The 19,458-nt window shown below is 46.7% G+C and overlaps 1 protein-coding gene across 1 annotated transcript in view; it reads left to right on the forward strand.

Annotated features, from left to right (window-relative positions):
* Positions 1-6: 6 nt before the first annotated feature.
* The window catches only part of Ext1 (exostosin glycosyltransferase 1), a 291,435-nt gene continuing 271,983 nt past the window's right edge, over positions 7-19,458 (forward strand). The window contains exon 1 of the mRNA XM_005360525.3: positions 7-1,632. Coding sequence (XP_005360582.1) covers positions 671-1,632 — 962 coding nt within the window. The 5' untranslated portion in view covers positions 7-670. The remainder of the gene's footprint in view (positions 1,633-19,458) is intronic.

The following is a 19,458-nucleotide window of genomic DNA, read 5'->3' on the forward strand; positions in this document are numbered from 1 at the left end:
ACCCGGCGTCGCCTCGTGCAGCAGCCGGCCGGGCCGCCGCGCGCCCGGGGAGCCGGCCCCGTGAGCGCAGGAGTAAACACCGGCGGAGTGTGGGAGCCGCTGCAGAAGGGAATAAAGAGACATGCAGGGATTTGTGAGGTTACGGCGCCCCAGCTGCAGGATGCACTAGCCGGCTGAAGCCGGGGCGGGTTGACTTGTTGGAACCGTAGTGCTCTGCACGGGAGTGTGGATGAGTTGAAGTTGCTTTCCCCGGGCTCGTTCTCCACGCCGCCGAGAGGAATCCAAGCGGCGAGGCAGGCACTTCGTCTTGCCATTGATTGGGTATCGGGAGCGTTTTCTTCACCGTTCTCTTTCTTTTTCCTCCGTCTTGTTGCATGCAAGAAAATTACAGTCCGCTGCTCGCCCGCCCTGGGTGCGAGACCTTCTGCCCGGCTCTCTCCCGTGCATTGTGCAGCCCAAAGATGAAAGACCGAAGGGGAGAAAGTTAAAGAAATCGCCCACATGCGCTGGATCAGTCCACGGCTTGGGGAAAGGCATCCAGAGAAGGTGGGAGCGGAGAGTTTGAAGTCTTTACAGGCGGGAAGATGGCGGACTGGAGCTGAAAGTGTTGATTGGGAAACTTGGGTGATTCTTGTGTTTATTTACAATCCTCTTGACCCAGGCAGGACACATGCAGGCCAAAAAACGCTATTTCATTCTGCTCTCAGCTGGCTCTTGTCTCGCCCTTTTGTTTTATTTTGGAGGCGTGCAGTTTAGGGCATCGAGGAGCCACAGCCGGAGAGAAGAGCACAGTGGTCGGAATGGCTTGCACCAGCCCAGTCCGGATCATTTCTGGCCCCGCTTCCCGGACGCTCTGCGCCCCTTCTTTCCTTGGGATCAATTGGAAAACGAGGATTCCAGCGTGCACATTTCCCCCCGGCAGAAGCGAGACGCCAACTCGAGCATCTACAAAGGCAAGAAGTGCCGCATGGAGTCCTGCTTCGATTTCACCCTTTGCAAGAAAAACGGCTTCAAAGTCTACGTCTACCCGCAGCAGAAAGGGGAGAAAATCGCCGAAAGTTACCAAAACATTCTAGCGGCCATCGAGGGCTCCAGGTTCTACACCTCGGACCCCAGCCAGGCGTGCCTCTTTGTCCTGAGTCTGGATACTTTAGACAGAGACCAGTTATCACCTCAGTATGTGCACAATTTGAGATCCAAAGTGCAGAGTCTCCACTTGTGGAACAATGGTAGGAATCATTTAATTTTTAATTTATATTCTGGCACTTGGCCTGACTACACCGAGGACGTGGGGTTTGACATTGGCCAGGCGATGCTGGCCAAAGCCAGCATCAGTACTGAAAACTTCCGACCCAACTTTGATGTTTCTATTCCTCTCTTTTCTAAGGATCATCCCAGGACAGGAGGGGAGAGGGGTTTTTTGAAATTTAACACCATCCCTCCTCTCAGGAAGTACATGCTGGTATTCAAGGGGAAGAGGTACCTGACAGGGATAGGGTCAGACACCAGGAATGCCTTATATCACGTCCATAACGGGGAGGACGTCTTGCTCCTCACCACTTGCAAGCACGGCAAAGACTGGCAAAAGCACAAGGATTCTCGCTGTGACAGAGACAACACGGAGTACGAGAAGTAAGTAAGGGCTGCCGCCCGTCGAGGCTCAGCTCGGGGCCCTGGATGCCTGAGTCCAGGTGTGAGGTGGGGGATGCCTGGTGGAGATGGAGAAGCCCTCAGATCTCTTCTTCCTGTTTTGGAGCCTGGGACCAAGCAGCTTGGTTCCAGCGTGGGGGCCGAGTTTGAGCTTCTTAGGCAAACTCGACAGTCAAGTAGGTGAAGGTGTCTCGCCGATACTTTGAAAACCATTCAGGACCGTGTGTCTTCCGTGCATTACCGGGTTCTAATCCAAGTTTGGAAACTGCGCTTCACTGAGGGGTATTAGAGAATGTTTGTGAGGTGTCTGGAAACCCGGAGAGACTGATTCTTTCCAGGTCCACAGACACTCGGCCCTATGCTGTTTGTGTTCCTCATGAACATGGGTACCTGTTCTCCGTGGAGTTCGCCAGCCTTTAATTTTCATCTTTTTTTTCCCCCCTAAGCTTTAGATTCTTGCTAGCTGCAGGAATATTTAAATTTTAGCTGCCCAACTTGTGACTGCTTCTTACTCCATCCACAGCATTGTTATTTATTAAGGTAGACTGTAAGTTGGCTGAGGCCTGTAGCTTTGAATGTATTCATTCATTCATTCATTCATTTATTCATTCATTCATTCCCTCACTCATTTGGACAAGTCCTGGCTTCTTTGGAGAAACTTTAAAATCTGGGCCTCAGGCCCTCTGCAGTAAACTACCCTTGCTAATTTAGATTTCCCTTTCTTCTTTGTCTTTATCTATTTGCATATAAATGTAGACTGTTACTCTTTGAATGGGCTTGAGATACCTCCTTAGCCTCTGTGGAGAGGAGAGTTTTGTCTAGTTGCTAAGTAACTGAGTTGGTTACTTTGTAGCCCCTTTCAGTCTTCCTTTTCCTGGTCTTTAACAGTAGCTGACACACAGGATTGCGGGTCAAAGTTAGAATCCACACATCTGCTTTAAACCGAGGCTAGCAGGTCAGTTTCCTGATAGCTGAGGTCAGTGGCCCAGACTCTCGCTTGTGTCTGGATGGGAAAGAGTCAGTGAGCTCCTACCGTGCATTTCCACTTTACGCCAGTTAAAAATCAGAGCAGCCTTGTGCTACCCAGGGAAGGAAGGGGGAACCTCTCAGCCGAGTACAACAGGAACTGGCAGAGGTTGGCCGACTGTGCAATTGATTCATGAAATGCAGAATAGGGGAAATGCTTCCCAAACCTGATTGGATCAGGAAGGAACAGGGTGGGAAAGGGGCCCTGAAATGAAAGGTTTGATTGTGTCCACAAATTTCCTGAGACTCTCTGGTCTTCGTGGAAGTGATTGCAAGGGAAATTAAAGTCCTCCCAAATTTGATCATAGAGAATGAGGGAGGAAGTACCAAGTACTTGGGTACTGCTTCTGAACCCCTAGGACCTTCTCCAGTTCAAGCATAGGAAAAGCTGAGGCTAGGATCAATTGTGAATCCATATTTTCCTCTAACACAGGGAAGTTATGTCTGAATGTTGAGTGTTGTGACAGAGTGAATCCTTCCCCCCGCCCCCAAAATACTCTTAAACTGTGGTCAGAAAGAAACTGCTTTGTTTAAAGGACATCCACTTTGATATATTCTGGGGGTGCTTGTAAGAAAACCGCGCCTTCTAGGAATTTCTTTGGCTGGTATGTGGTAAAGTAACTTGATAAGGTGAGCCTGATCTTTTGATGTCTTCTAAAGAAATCTCACTCCATTTTATAGAAAGATCAGGATGTTCTTCATTCTGGGAGAGCAGGGGAGCTTGCACGGTAGGCAGCTGCGCATGTGTTTGGGAAATATCCTGAGTCCTGGACCTCCAGTCATATCTGCCTTGTGGTTTTTTTCCCCACAGCCAATATTCAGTCTTTACACTTTCTGTGGGAAGCCTACATTCGTTTTCTAGAGAGCAGGGGTGAAGAAAGGGGTGGCTGGCTGGCTTCCTTGCAACTTTGTTTTGTTAGTTTAATGTGATTGATTTTCCACCTTTCTGAGATTGGGCCAAAAAAAAAAAAGTCTGACATTTTCTACCTTTGTCTTGATTTATGTTGAAGGAGCACGTGAGGGTCAGGGCCTCACGATCATCTCTTTGGACATGTGTCATTTAGATAGAAAACAAGTTTGCTTTTTCTTCGGAGCGGGGTTTTCCTTGGTTTTATGTTCACTTTTACACTTTTTCCAGCCCTGGTTTTGCTTAATAGGATGGGTTAGGAGTGCAGAACCCTTGCACTCACCAGCCTGGAGTTCCGAAAGTTTTAATTCCTTGCCCATCTTGGATCATCAGATTTGTTACTTGCAAATGTTATCGGGTTTCGCTTTTGACTTTGGAATACACAGGGATGAAACCCGAACTCAGAAACCTGGAAGCAGGGTGTCACAGAGCAGACACACGACACACCTATGCTACACTCTGAAAGCAATAAAAGCGATGGATGTGATCCTTACCCTGGGGCCTGCAGAACTCCTCAGCCCCACTGAGGCTGATCACACCAGGCCTTTGAAGAGCAGGAGATACTGATGTCAGGTCTGTGGAAGTGATCCTTGAGGGTTTGGGTTCTTACAGTGGAATCAACTCTTGAGTTGGTTTCTACTCAGGGTTTAGGCTGTTTTCAGGGTGCTCCAAGCATTCACTTAATAACAAATTGGAAAGACAAGATCAATTTTCATCTACTTCTCGTCTTCATTAGCAAGTGCCTATGAAAAGGTTTCAACTTAATTTGCTTCTGCGGGCAGTCTCGTACAAGTTTGCTTTGGACACCGGATCTGATAATTAGATTGGAAATTTGCGGTACCTTGATCGTGTTAGGCTGGTAGAACGTGAGCAGATGCTTCAACCCCACACATGTTAGTTGCTTTTAGTGATAGTGTGTGATGCTGTAGGTTTAAAGTCAGGTGGGTGAGGATTCCTGTCCCACTCATGATTTTGTGAAAACTCACACATTGGTCACACCAGCATAGAGCAGCTCTATCGGGTGAATGGAAATGTTATCCCAGAGAAAAAAATTAGTTCCTGTGAACTTTGACCCAGCTTTCCAAGATTATATTAAAAATCCATTTTTTAAAATGATGTACATAATTTTTTTTTACCAGTTACATATCTTTTTAGTTTTTTTGCGACAGGGTTTCTCTGTGTAGTCCTGTCTGTCCTGGAACTTGTTCTGTAGACCAGGCTGGCCTTGAACTCAGGGATCCACTGTCTCTGCCTCCTTAGTGAGGGGATCAGTACAAACCCCACCACACCCTGCATTAAGTCACATCCTGACAGGTATAAGTGACAGCCACTGAAACAAGTTCCTGATGGAATTTGGTGATCTGGAGTGAAACCTTGGAGCAATGCTCTCCATCCTAATCCTTTTTGGCTTCTTAGGCATCCTTACTATGTCTCTGCATGAAGGTCACAGTTCAGATCCCCTTGAAGGTCATTATTCTGGAACTTCAAGTTTGGTTATCCCAAACAGAAGGAAGAGATGGTAGTGAGAGGTGGTGTCTACTTTTGCACGCCCCCATGATTGTTTCCAAGCAGCTTTTGTGAGAACAGTCAAGACTATGCAGATCTTTGGACCCTTTTCTGTGTTCCCTAAAGCTGTACTCCACTAGTATTTAAAAAACAAAAACAGCCGGGCGGTGGTGGCGCATGCCTTTAATCCCAGCACTCGGGAGGCAGAGACAGGTGGATCTCTGTGAGTTCGAGGCCAGCCTGGTCTACAAGAGCTAGTTCCAGGACAGGAACCAAAAGCTATGGAGAAACCCAGTATCGAAAATCCAAAAAGCAAAAACAAAAACATTTCAGTGCCAGTGTGTGCACGTGTCCATATGGAGGCCAGTGCTCTTCTTTTGGTGAGTTCTGAGAATCGAACGCGCATCCTTAGGCTTGGAGACAAGTGCCCTTCCCACCGAGACACCTCATCAGCTGCAGCCTTGTCATCTTTAAGGTGTCCTTAGGCTTCTAGCATTCTCGTTTCTTAGGAGTAGGAAATAGAGGATGGCAAATTTTAGGGACCAGTCGGAACTCTTGACGGCTGTCAGGAGTAGTTCTAGGATGGCTTTTGGGATCTTTCATTAGTCAGCGCTCTTCCGTTTCTAATTGCAAACCCTTTGGAAATTCTCAGCCCCCAGGACATCTGACCTGGTGCTGGTGGTTGGTGCTCCTGCAATTTGATGAAAACATTCCAAAGGGCCTGGCAGGCAGCAAAAAAAGAAAAAAAAGAGTCATATCCAGTTTATCCTATAGCTTAAAGGGCTGATGCACCTCTTTAAAAGGATTTCTTCAGAGTCTTGCTGTGGGGTTCATATTTTCTTTTTATTTGTTAATTAGGTGTGTCCCAGGAAGTGCTTAGCTTAACTAGTTCTTCAATATTTTACTTTATTGCGGCCCTCTATATGGGTTGAAGAATTTAGGGGAACAGATCGAATTGACCAAACAAGTTGAATGAAGACGCCGTGGTAGAAAAAGGGAAATGTGCTTGAGACAGGTCCTAACACAGAAGGGCTTTTCTCTTTTTTGCTCCATTATCCTAAAGTGGCTTGACAGACACTTGGAGCAAGTTCCTGATGGCCCAGGCCTGACTCTTCGCGAAACACTTTCCTCTTTGGAAGTGAGAGGCAGGAGCTGCGTGTCCCAGACTTCAAATGTCCAATATTAGCACTTTTATCCCCACAGTTGTGTGGCGGCACAAAAGTGTTTCTCAGATAAGCGACAGATTAGAAAAAAAGCCGACAGGCATGTTTCTGACAGTGAAGCTGTACCCCTTCCCCCAGGTTCCCTCCTCTCTCTGAACCCATTTTTGCAGAGACCACCTGAAAGTCTGCTTCACAAAGAATTAAGGTTGGGGGTGGGGGGTGCTATCACTCCTTGGAGGGATATTTGCATTTTGTTTGAGTGCTGAATAAGGAGTCTCTGAATGGTATCTCTTACCTGAGCTATGGGCCTAAAAGATTGCACTACAATTCGTGACAAACTGCTAAGGTTTGACCATGTCCTCCCGAGAGGAGGCCACCTTTGTTCCTCTTGACACCAGTTGGGCGGCACAGAATTGACAAAAGGAGACACCATACATTCCGGTGGTTACGGTTTAACCTCATATCCTGGAGGATCTGCTGTCACAGACCAGGGTTCTAGAAAACTCTCTCAGTGACTTTGTCTTATCAAAGGTTTCGGTGGGTAGGACCTGGCTGCCTGGCTCACAACCACCTTGCAGCAGATCTTGTTAGTGCATATACCAGTGTGTAAGCTGAAGCCAGGGGTGCGAACGGAGCTTGTCCAAGGCTTCCCAGCTCCTCAGTGGCAGAACTTGGGTTGTAGCCCAGGCCTTCTGGCTCCCCACTCTCTGCCTCCTCACCATGGCCTGCTCCTGCTTCCTGACACTCAGCCGGCAACAAAGTGTGTGAGGTCAGGTGAAGTGGTCACTGGAGCCTGCAGTCTTCAGGCATCTACGTGGGAACACCTCTTGGATTGAATGTTGCAACTAATGGTTTTCACTTCACATCTCTCCTACATTGGTCAGCTTCGAACTTGCTGCCCGCCTTCCAAGCTGGAAGTGTGCTTATTACTTAACTTCGCCTTTCTGAACTCGTTGAAACCGTTCAGCAAGTGAATTGTGTACCCATTTCACACGCGAGAATGTAGGGTGTAGAGGGGAGGAAAGCAAGCACGGGATTGCATCGAAAGAACTAATGATCCTGTAACCAGGGGCTTTAGACCCCAGAGCCTACATACTCTCAGTCCTTCAAAATGGTGGCGCCCTGGAGAATGAAATATTCACCCGTTAGTTAGCAAGAGAGCCAGGCGCGTGTCTGTCTGACGGTCCTCTCCTTGCTTTGCGCATGCTCCCCAAGGAATGGATCAGTTTGCACGTGTGGAAGAAGAAACTCGGTTCTGACGCTGAAACTTTGAACTCCTAGAAGGAAAGCCTTCGTCAAAGTGACCTTTGCTCTCACTGAAAAGTCCCCTGCCAGCTTGGGATGGACCCCCCGTGGGATGGGGACTGGTGTGATAGTTGTCCCAGGTAGATGTGTGACCCAATAGTCTAGAAAGACCCACTGGGAGATACAGCTTTCTGACCCAGGGCGCCAGTTCCTCGGCGCCTTCCGCTCTAGAACAGGGGTGATTCTCAACCCAACCCATGAGTCATGACCCCTTTGTGGGGGTTCAAACAACCCTTTCACAGCCCTCACCTAAGACCATCGGAAAACACAGATATTTGTGTTATGATTCATAATGATAGCAAAATTACAGCTATGAAGTAGCAACGCAAATAGTTTTATGGTTGTGGGGGGAGTCACCACAACATGAGGAACTGTATTAAAAGGGTTGCAGCCTTAGGAAGGTTGAGAGCCAGTGGTCTGGAACGAAATCAGTGTTGCTTGGCTGAGGTGCTGCTCAGGAGTAGAGCCTGGTGGTCGAGCTCATGTTAGCAATCCCAGGCACACATAATTCAGGTAACACTTTTTTTTTTTTTAAAAAAAAAACACAAATGGCACTGTGGCTCAGTGGACACGAAGACTTGAGTCTGGATTACTAGTACCCGTGTCAAAAGCCAGCTATTCATGGTTATAATTTCAGTACTGGGGAGTTGGAGACCGGAGGATGTTTGATGCTTCCTGGACACCCAGTCTGGTTTAGTTGGTAAGCTTCAGGGTCAGAAAATAAGGTGACGTGATTGAACCAGGCACCCCATAATGGCACCGACCTCTGTTTTCCAAATGGCTTGTACACATGACTGCCGCACGCATGCACACACACATGAACACACATGCCATACAAGCCGTGTAGCAGCTTTTTGTGAGAAACGGCGATGGTGCAGAATACAGCAAAACGACATTATGGTTCATTTCTTACCCAGTCGTGAGAGCTAGGCCACGTTAAAGTTTGACTTAGCCACCTACCTTTCTATTTGTATTGTTTTATCTCTGCCTAGCCTAGCACTTTGTCCAGCTATGTGAATTATTTAGTCAGTGGTAAATAAATCTTAACTTCATTGTTTGCCCAAGCTGCCCACGAGCTGCAGCTGGGGCAGCTGCTTTGGTGAGCACACCTCCCAGCCTTCCACAGGCTGCTCTGTCTGCTTCGGAAAGTTGAAATCAGGTCTAAGTGTGCTTTTGGACTTTTCCCCTTCCCATAATTTACGAGCATTCTACTGTCCCACCAACCACGACTTTGAAAGTGAGATTTTTGAAAGCACATTTTTTTTGCCTTTAATTCATGTTATAATTTAACCTTTTATATTTTCTCAGTTGGGAGGATGAATTTCACAGGAGTGCCTGCTTCCTGACCAACAATCTCTTTTTCAAAAACAACAGAGGACTCATGTGCCCACCCTCCCCCCCACCCCTCATCCCTCTAGGATGGTAGGTGTTTTTAAGGTGAGGGTGAGTACCCAGTTAGGGAAGTAGCCGTCATTAAATGACAGCTTAGATAAACATTGTAGGTGGTAATTGGTCCTGCAGGGGGTCTTTGAAGCTCCCGGCTCTTTTCCCTTTGAAGTTTTGTTTTGGCTCCAGCCAAAAAACCTCTCTGGTCTCTTTACAGAGCTGGCAGCCCTCGACTTCTCTCAGCAAACACAATGCTAGCTTTCTGGGGGAATCTCAGGGTCTATTGACCTTAGTTGGGGAAGATACCTTTCTTCTAGCATCTCGTATCAGTTGAGACCTTTGCTTCTATTTTCCCTTTGATTGTAGACTCCATGATTCATGGGGAGTGAATTTGGGCACGTTCTTCACCTCTGGACAGACAAATAAGGAATTCTTAAACCTAATCGCATTGTTTTAAGTGTCTTTAAAACCACACACACATGCATGCGTGCACGCACACACACACACACATACACCCACAGAGTCAACAGTTTATGTTCTTATTTTCAAGGCTTTTTTATTTTTTAGTAATGTCACTCCTTGAGATAATTAGAAGCAATGCATACTTCCATTTTCCTTTGTACCCATTTGTCTTATATGAAGCCTTAGAAAGCAGAGCTTGGGATTCCGAGCCAGGGAATAACTGACTCACAGGATTCCCGGACTAGGTTTTTAACCTCTTAGCCTCGGTTGTGGTATTTGGAAACAGAGATTAGATTACCAGCCTTGCAGGGTCATGAAGAAGATCAAAAGAGCTGGAGCGTATGTGAATGTACCTTGTAAATGCTAATATGTGCTCTAGGGTGGTGGTGTTATTAAAACCATCTTCCCGTCATGGTCTAAGCAACTATATAGTGGCTCAGTTAGTTAGGAAACTAACCGCGCCCCTGAAGTAACTCCGCTCTTCTTTTCCCTGAAACCGAATTCCCAGGTAATTGGTGCTCTGGTGTTCAGTCATTCCTCTGTGGGATGGCATGGCCTGTGGGGGGTCTTCAGGCTAGATACCTCTACCCTGGCGGCTGGCAGGGGGGAGAGGGTGGCCTCAGGGGTAGTCCAGTATTTCCTTGATCCCAGGTTCCCTTCTTCGAGAATGCGGATTATTCCTCTTGCATCTGCTGGTACCAGCTAAGGATGACACGTGGAGAGCCACCTTGTGTGAATGGAACTGAGCCATTAGCCGTCTCCTTGAGCTGGCTCAGCAGGTTCTTAGGCTGCAGTGACAAGCACAAAATCTCTCAGGCCACTGGAAGTCACGGGATTTGTTTTAAGGCGACACGAGACAGAAACTAAACCGACACCACTAAGTTCCTGGGATCCAACGTGGACAGGGAGCTTTGTTCCTGCCCGGGCCAGCTTTTCTGTTTCTCTGAGTCTGCCAGCCACCACTAGTTAGCCTTTTCTCAAAGGTGTCTGTTGTCCGGGTCTGGCGGGAAACCAAGGCTGGTTGACTTTTCCAGGGATCGTCACTCTTGCAGGGAGGAGTCATGTTAGGCCATGACTTGGGTGTGGTAGAGACCTGAGCAGTGGAGGGGTCTCCCTATCACACCTCCACGGTTGACTTAACAGTCTCTATTTTGCAAATGGAGTGTTTTTGTTTGTTAGTTTGTTTTTGCACAGATTATTTGACAAGTAGGTGATTGCAAAAGGGTGGACTGTTTTTGTTTGTTTGTTTTTGCAAAGATTATTTAACAAGTAGGTGATTGCAAAAGGCAATTATAGATGAACCTCTCCCTGGGCTGGGGACCAAAATGATAATTCCCCAGGTAGTTGTGTGATCCAATAATATTGGGAGATTCTGCTTCTGGGACACAGGACACCAGTGGCTCGCAGGGCCTTAGGCTCTAGAACAGGTGGACATCCTTTTGCAAAGCACATCTTGAAGTCGTTTCCTGGAACAGGGCGCTGTGGTTAGGGGAAGTTAGTGTGGCAGGGACTATCGAAGCCATATCCTGTTGGCACTTGTGTGTCGGAACCCAGTAGATGGGAACGGCCACACTTCTACTGTGTGTTGGTAAGTGGGTTGCATCTTGCTGAGCTCTTAGCAGGAAAGTACCATTTGCTCAACTGAAGAAACAGAGGCAGAGAACCTTTAAGTTGACCTTCATAAGAGCGCGCAGAGACTAGGCAAATGCAGGGCTTCTGATTTCCAGGCCTGTGCGCTCCACCATAGTAACCTTGGTGCTTTTGCATGCATAGTCCTCTCTGCCAGCCACAGGACCACACTGTCACCAGTTGTCAGGTTTGATTGACGGGTCCCCACCCATCACTTGGGTTTTCACCTAGAATTGATTTCACCAAGTTTAGAGAGAGAATTCCAACCACTTTGGAAGTCTGATTGCTCAGATATAATGATTTGAAGCAGTAAATCTAAAGACAAGAGTTGGATTCTTGCAAATTGATCTGGGAAGATGGGACAGCCGACAAGACAGACATAAGAAAGTAGGCCTGTGGGCCACAACACTCCGGAGCAGTTGCCGGGCAGTGTATGAGTAGCTGGCCCCGTGGGTGTTCAAGAGCGCCCTCCACACTGGACAGCAGCGGCTGTGCTTCTGAGTCCTGGGTAGTAAGTACCTTGCTTGTCACCCGGTAGAGTGTAGGCAAATATTTGATAAGCTACACTGTAGTTTAGTGCCGCCCCAAGGCATCATTTGTGTGTACTCTTCTTTAGTAAAGTGGAAAAACGGTGCATTTTTATCCCTGGCTTCAGCATATGGGCGATATAAAAATATTTGGGTGCTCTTAAGACTAAGCTGTCCCTTTGAAAACATGTCCATCAGGCTAACCTTAGCATAACGTTGCCTGCATGCCCAGGCTACTAAGTGACTGGGCATGAGGAATTGAGATGCAGGGAAAGATGGTGCCCGGGAGGGGATGAGGAGACCTCGCATTGTCCCTGGTAGGTATGCCCAGGTACACAACAGCCACGCTCTTAGCGATAAGAACCGATGAGTGGAAAGGCAGAATGGATTCCACCACGCACCCTGTGTGCATTCCAGCGCCCTGAGAGCTCATGAAACCGTCTGTGGTCTTGCTGGTGTAAAATAGGATTGCAGCGGCTGCCTTCTGTGAACATGCCCCAGGGCTCCTCACAGGGAGGTGATACCTTATGGCTGCTGGTCCAGCTGTGCCTGCCTCCTCAACTTCATCCCATCCTCAAGTGAGAGCCACACCCCTCTTCCTACATCCTTTTCCAGCAGCTTCCTGCTCTTTCTCACTTCCGGAGTCACATCTTGGACCCCTCCTGGTCTGTGCTTTCTTAGAACATTTCATGGTTACTCTAACTTTGGATTTCCGCTTATTTAACTCTTTGTTTCTCTCTTTCCAGTATATTGCCTGTATGCCGAAGGCAGGAGCCATGGATCCATGAGTGCTTTTATTTTTAATTTGGTTTAGTTTATTGCAATCGGTGTCCACAAAACAGCCTTTGCTGCCTATCAGATGCATATACACTAGCTATTCAGCGGTGACGTGCATCCTGCCCTCTGATATCATGCAAATGGTATCCCATGTTAGAAGATGCCGGGCTCCTTGAAGAAGAGCAAGGTCATGGAAAGTACAGTGGTTCCACGATGTGGTTGGATGTCCTTGGAGCTTCTGAGAACAGGTCTTGGCTCCAGACTCCCTAGCGATGAAGTTCTGGGTTTGTGAAAACATGCGTCAGCCAGCATTTTGGAAGCCCAGTGAAAGTAAGACCAAGAGAGCTGGAGAGATGGCTCAGAGGTTAAGAGCACTGGCTGCTCTTCCAGAGGTCCTGAGTTCAATTCCCAGCAACCACATGGTGGCTCACAACCATCTGTACTGAGATCTGGCGCCTGGGCATACATCGAGGCAGAATGTTGTATACATAATAAATAAATAAATCTTAAAAAAAAAGAAAGAAAGTAAGACTAAGAGATGCTTTAGGGGTTTTTTACTATGGAGGGAAGAAAGCCTCCCTGGGCACATGGCTAGGGACTTTCTTTTTTTTTTTTTTTTTTTAAATATTTATTTATTTATTATGTATACAATATTCTGTCTGTGTGCATGACTGCAGGCCAGAAGAGGACACCAGACCTCATTCCAGATGGTTGTGAGCCACCATGTGGTTGCTGGGAATTGAACTCAGGACCTTTGGAAGAACAGGCAATGCTCTTAACCTCTGAGCCATCTCTCCAGCCCCGGCTAGGGACTTTCCCACCGTAGTTCTGGGAAAGCCCTGGTGGGGTTCCGAGGACAACCTCAGGTGCCTGTCTGCTCTGTTCAAGGCAGTGTCCCATTGCTGCTTGTTGCGGTGAACCTCAGCCTTGCAGGCTCCTGAGCACCTAGTGAGTCTCCTGTCTCTAGCCCCATCTCGCTGTAGGAGAACTATTATTAGAGACATCAGCTATGAGGTCTGTCCTTTTTATTTGTGTTCTGGAGATGTGAATGCAAGTCCTCATGCTTGAATGGCAAACACTGAACCCACCTAGCCATCTCCCTAGCCCTGGTTGTATCATCAAAATTAGTCATTTTTATTGAACCACCTGGAGTGTGGCCACTGTTGACCGTAGATTCCAAGCATGAGGTCTGTTAGGCCTCACTCCCTTCGATTTATAGGACAGGCTTTTCAGTCTCTCCTCCAAGTTCATGTTGTTCTTTTGGTGATTTACCTGGTTTCCTTTTTGTTTTCAAATAGGAAATTCCTTCCAGTATTTTTTGAGAGGTACTTTCTCCTTGTTTCTTTTTTAAAAACAACACTTGTGTTGGTGTGAGAAGTAGCTGAATCAAATGCAAATGAACCAAGAGGGGTTGCTGTACACAAACCCAAGAGGACTAAATGAAAAAGTACCAGGGTCCACTTTTATCATTTAATTTTAATAGTCTCCAGCTACTAACTCCCCGCCTTCAATTTTTTTAAAAGAATAAACTATTATAAAAAACCTTACAAATAGATAAAAAACATCATAACCCAAATTAACTAGACCCAAAGTCTATACAACTTAAGAACTCATTACAGTTTGAAATGGCCTTCGAAATGGAAGCTGTGGAATTTCACATTAAATTTGAGCCTTTCCGTATAAGGTGTGTGTCATGTAGCTGTCCGTCACACAAGCTAAACAGGCCACTCAGTATTAGAACTGGAGCGAAAAGCATCTGTCTGTCCGCTGGCGCAACCTGTGTCCAGCTCCACATTCGGGCCTTCCTCACCTCCTGTGTTCAGCCTTCCTTGCTGTCATCCTTCATGTTACTCTGTACCCATGCGTACATGGCCCCATCCTGCACATGGGAAAGCCAGCCATTATGTATTTCTGAGATTTCCTCTATCCCCCAGAGGTTGGAGGAATAAAAATTTTGGTGTTCTTTTTTTTTTTTCTTCTCCCTTTCATCTGAGCTCTGTTAACTGGTACTTGAAGCGTTGCTGCTAAGCACACAGCAACATGGTACTTAATAAAGCTATCAGGCTTCTAATGAATTCATGTGGAGATTTTTCATTCAATTAAAAAGCAAAGGGAGGGGGTGAGCGGAAGGTGTACTGTTATTTCTCCTGCTGGCTTTTATTTCCTGCCTTTAGAATCTGCCGTGGCTCCCAAGGGCCTGCGCTAGGCACGTCGCATGGCAATGCTGGGGGTGTCTAGTTTGGATGATCCACTGCGGCGCAGTGACTCGATTCTTAGTAGGTCTTAAACATTGACTTGTATTTGCTGACGATCATATGACACTTGATTAAGTATGAATTATGTTTTTCTGTTCCTCCAAAGGTTGGTAATACTATTTTCCAAAATTATGGCTAGCTCTGTATATCCAAAGTAATTGGAAAATCCAATCAGCGGGGAATCTGACACCAAAATGCTTTTGCTTTGCTGAGAAGCAGAGAAATTTGTGTGCGAAAACACTGCTTCTTATGTGCTACAGGCGCCTTTAAAAGTCACGTTAAAAAAGCTACCTTGAAACAGCGTGTTTTATGATTTTTGAGTATGGTGCAATGTAGCAAACCTTTAAATGCAGAGCGGTGGTCTTTTATTGATTCAAGGAGTAGAAATGTGCAAATTTCTTTATATTTGGATTGTAGAGTTATAGTACATTTTTTTTTAAAAAATGAGCAGTAGTTTATGTTAAGATAAAATTTGACTACCTCAGCGTTTAGTACAGGTAAAAGATTCCAGTAGTATTTTAATGAATTTATTTTATGTGTTGCGGTGTCTAAGGAGAAACCCAAGTAAGGATAATAGAGGGCAGAAAGGATTAAATGTCAAAATAAATGATAGGCTTCAGTAAAGATAAGGGAGGAAGTCATTATCTGGAAGTCAAAGAAGCGGGAGTCGGAGAGGAGAAGCTAACGTGAGGAGTGTCGCCAGGGTGGCGTTTCTTCAGGTGGCTCTCCGTCTCTTTCCTCTAGAGTTTCCGTAAGCTCCCTGGTGACTAGGGGTGTCAGGTCTGCACACAGTATCTGTCTGTCTGTATCTGGAAGTGTGTTTGTGTGTGTGTATGTGTGGGCTACACCCGTGTTCAGTTTACTCTAAGCCGCTGGGGTCAGGCAGTCTCCTTTAGAGAGGTGAACAGTGAGATTACAGAAGCAGATGGGCAGGGTTGAATCACGCCTCTAATCCCAGCACTCAGGTGGTGGAGGCAGGAGGATCTCAAGTTTAGGGTCATCCTAGGCTAAAAGAACCACAACTGTTAATCCAACCCCTCACCCCTTACTCCCGGGGGGGGAAAAAGAGGGTCAGAGACCTGTTCTTCCTATGTCGTGAAAGTCTTGTGCGGTGTAAGTGAGCAAACAGAGGACCAGGGAGGTTGGGCAGCTTGCTCAGCATGTCGGCAGTAAGGGAGCACTCATTTTTCAACTTGGAGCTCAGAGGCACATGCAAGTGATGTGTGCAGGCTCTGGAGGCAGCGGTTTGAGTTCCAGTGGGGTCTCTGTCACCATCTGTGAGGTGTAGGGCAGCCTCTCTGTTTGTGCGTCTTCACTTTTGAGATGGGATGGTGATAGTTTCCACATTTTAGGGTTGTTGTGGCGAGGGGTGACTAGGTAAGGATACATGCCCCATGCTTAGACCAGGCCTTGGCGCATGGTAAACACTCGGTGAGAAGCCCCAGCCCCTGCCATCCTTCACCTGCCTCAATAAGACCCCATGAGACTCAGGATTACAGACTCACCGTTTGTGTATGCGCATTGTTCTTTTAATTTCATTTCTTTCATTTGACCTGTCTGTGTACAGCTCATTACAGTTGTAGTGTGCAAGGTGATACGGTAGCCCGTCAGTTGTGGAGAAACTCCTGGTGGCTTGGCAAGTGCCCAGAATTCCAACCACCTGTCGGAACCATTGCCGAAACACAGAAGATTTTTATTTTCCCGCAGTGGCTCAGCCAAGCACGCCAATCATCAGTATGATATTGTGTCTTTAAAAAAAAAAAACAAGTTTCTTTTATGGAAGTATTAGGTTTCTCACCGGTCCTGTGATACCGAATCAGTACATGGGCCTCATTCCTGCTTCTTGCAAAGCCATCAAAATGTGATGGCAGACATGACCGTGAGATCCCCCTGAAGTGGCTCTCAGAGATAAACCTGTGTGGGACTCAGAAGGTAAAACTAAATTTTTTTCTCTCTCTCCAGCAATTCAAGTAGCCAAGTGAGAGATCCCATCCTGCCTGGGTATTAGCAAACCAGAAAGCCATAGTGGGGAGGGGGGGGAGATAACCTTGCGCTTTGAACAATTTGCGTGTTTATTAATGAGCAGCGACACTTCCTTTAGGATGGTGTCTCTCTCCAGTGGCAGGACCAAGACCTTTGTGCTGTTTCTGTGTGTTATATTTAAGCAGTGCGCACCAGTCCTTGGCGATGAACTTGCAACTGCAGCCATGGTGAAGTCAGGGAGGAGATTTTTAGACTGGGTTTTGAAGATCTGGGTGCACTTAGACACCCTGGAGCCCCACTTTTCTTTCTCTCCCCTGGGGACACGAGCACACTGTCAGGGTTGTGATGTGATTCCTATTGAAGCCCACATTAAAGAAGTTTTTGCTGTCATTGGGTCAGCTGTGTGCCATGGAACCTTACCTTATCCAGAATGGGGGTAGGGTGGGAACTGTGTTGGGATGGGATTGTATTCTTATTTCAGTTGGACGCTCGTGTGCTGTGTAGCTGGTATATGCTTTGTGGGGAGTGACTGGTGAGTGGTTCCCCATGTGTAAGAAAGGTATCTTCTTGCCATCACCCCAAATTTGATACTGCTTGGGAAAGGCAGGGTGTGTGTTTTATAGTGATATATATATAATGGTAATTTGGGAACAGCATTTTGTATAAGGAGCATATAGCCCAATCAATATCTTTTTATTTTTTTCCCATCTCTGAGAATATCACAAGGGTGATGTTGGCCGTTTTTTTTTTTTTTAACACCCCACCATGTAGCTCTGGCTGGCCTGGATCTCTCTAAAGACCAGGCTTGCCTCTCACTCACAGAGCTCCACCTGCCTCTGTTTTTTAAGAGCTGGGATTAAAGATGTAAACCGTTGAGCCTGGCTTGTTGTTCTACATTGAAAATAAAAACTCAAGAACCATGCTCTCCAAAGGACTTGTTTGGAGAGAGGGTTCTCCCTTTCTTGTCCTGTGATGGCTCTTATCTTTTTCTTCCACTTCCCTTCTCTCTCTCCCCTTCCTCCTCCCCCCCTTTCCTCTCTTCTTTCTCTTTTGGTGTGTTTATATGATTGTATAATGTATTTGGGGGGTGTTTGTGGGAGTGTATGGTTATATGGGGTACGCACGCTGGCACCCCTTGGTTCATTGTCCAGAATAGTACTGTAGGGTGTGTTCTATCGCACTCTCTTAATCCTTTAAGACAGGACGTCTCAGCAGGGTGGTAGTGGCTCACGCCTTTAATTCCTGCACTCAGGAGGCAGGCAGAACTCTGTGAGTCCAAGGCTAACCTTTTCTGCAGAGTGAGATCCAGGATAGCCAGAGCTACACAGTGCAATCCTGTCTCAAAAAACAAACCTGAAAGACAGGGTGTCTCTGAGTTCCAAGCTCACTGGTTGGCTAGGCTGGCTAGCCAGTGAGCTCCTGGGATCCACTTGTCCCTGCCCCTCATTGTTGGGGTCATGTTTAATCATGCCTAAACCCTGGTATGGGTGCTGTGTGTTTGAATTCAAGTCTTGCAGCCTTGTCCTGTTCTCTTGATGTCTTTTCAAATTAGAAATGGCCTTTCTTCTAGTAAGCTGACTTAGACAAGGAGCAGTGTTATAAAATGCCGCATTGTATTTCCAGTAAACGTTTTTCATTAGGTGAGGTACAATAATTAGAATTTTTGGACTTATCTCTAAAAGTAGAAAACTCTTATTTTTGGAACTCGTAGGCAAGATGGCCTGGACACTTTATCAGTGTGTTCTATTCAGGACATGGCTTAAATCATTTGAAGCCTGTCATTTCAGGCCCCCTTGGGGGTGTAAAAATGGCCTAGTGATTTTTGAGATAGCAGAACACAAGTCAGCAGGCCGTTTGGCTTGGGCTTCAGCCGGGCGTCCCTTGCTAATCACCGCCTTCGTCTAGCGAAGCTTCTATTAAGTGTTTCTTTGTCCACATGGAGCAGGTGAGATGATAAGCTTGGAGGGAAGTTCCAACGTCTGTGGAGGGGCTTCTGAGTTCCCTCGCTTTAATCCTCCTATCCTTCATAATTTCAGGGATACATCAGGCATGCAGGCTTTCTGGGTTCTCCTGTGTCATTAAGGCCCGGTGAATTCTGGGGTTTAGACTGACAGCTAAGGGCTCATTCTTTGTTTTGGGACCATACATCTTTCTACTCTGAATTGTAATTTTTTTTTTTAAAAAAAGTTTTTATCTTCCCAGACTCCTGCACCTTCGTGGGGGATGTTGGCTCATTCTTCGGGTTCCAGAGGCTTCCTCCCAGTGTGTTAGTGTGCCTGATGCGTGCTTAGCAGCAAGGGTTATTACATTTGACTAGAGGTGTCTGTATGTGCACGCGTACATGTGTGTGCCTTTGTACCTGTGTGTGCCTGGGTGTGTGCCTCTCTCTTTTTCTGTGTATGTATGTGTGTGTGTACACGCACATATGCATGCATGCACGTGTATGCATGCATGCTGTGTGCCTATGCGGGGTGGGGTGGAGCCGGTCGTGGGGGTGGGTGGGGATTGAACTTCAGGTCTCCTTGATGAGTGCTCCACTGCTGAACTCTGTTTTGCCTGTAGTCATTTTTTTTTAAGTGCAAAAGTTCCAGAACCAAAACAAATGACAAGAATATGTCCAGTTCTGGGCTTTAGAACAGTGTCTTTAAAGAGAGTTGGAGAGATGGCTCAGTGGCTGAGAACACTTGTTTCTCTTGCTTAGGACCTGGGTTTGATTTCCAGCACTCAGGTGGCAGCTCCCAAGCATCTCTAACTGTGGTTCTAGAGGATGCAAAATCCTCTTTTGACCTCTGCTGGCACCAAACACACATGGAGTACCATGCATGCATATAGACAAAATATATATACATGTAAAATGAGAGAAAGAGAAAAGAGGGAGAGGA

This window comes from Microtus ochrogaster, linkage group LG3 (genome assembly GCF_000317375.1).
Source record: "Microtus ochrogaster isolate Prairie Vole_2 linkage group LG3, MicOch1.0, whole genome shotgun sequence".
In the NCBI taxonomy this organism is placed as follows: Eukaryota; Metazoa; Chordata; class Mammalia; order Rodentia; family Cricetidae; genus Microtus; species Microtus ochrogaster.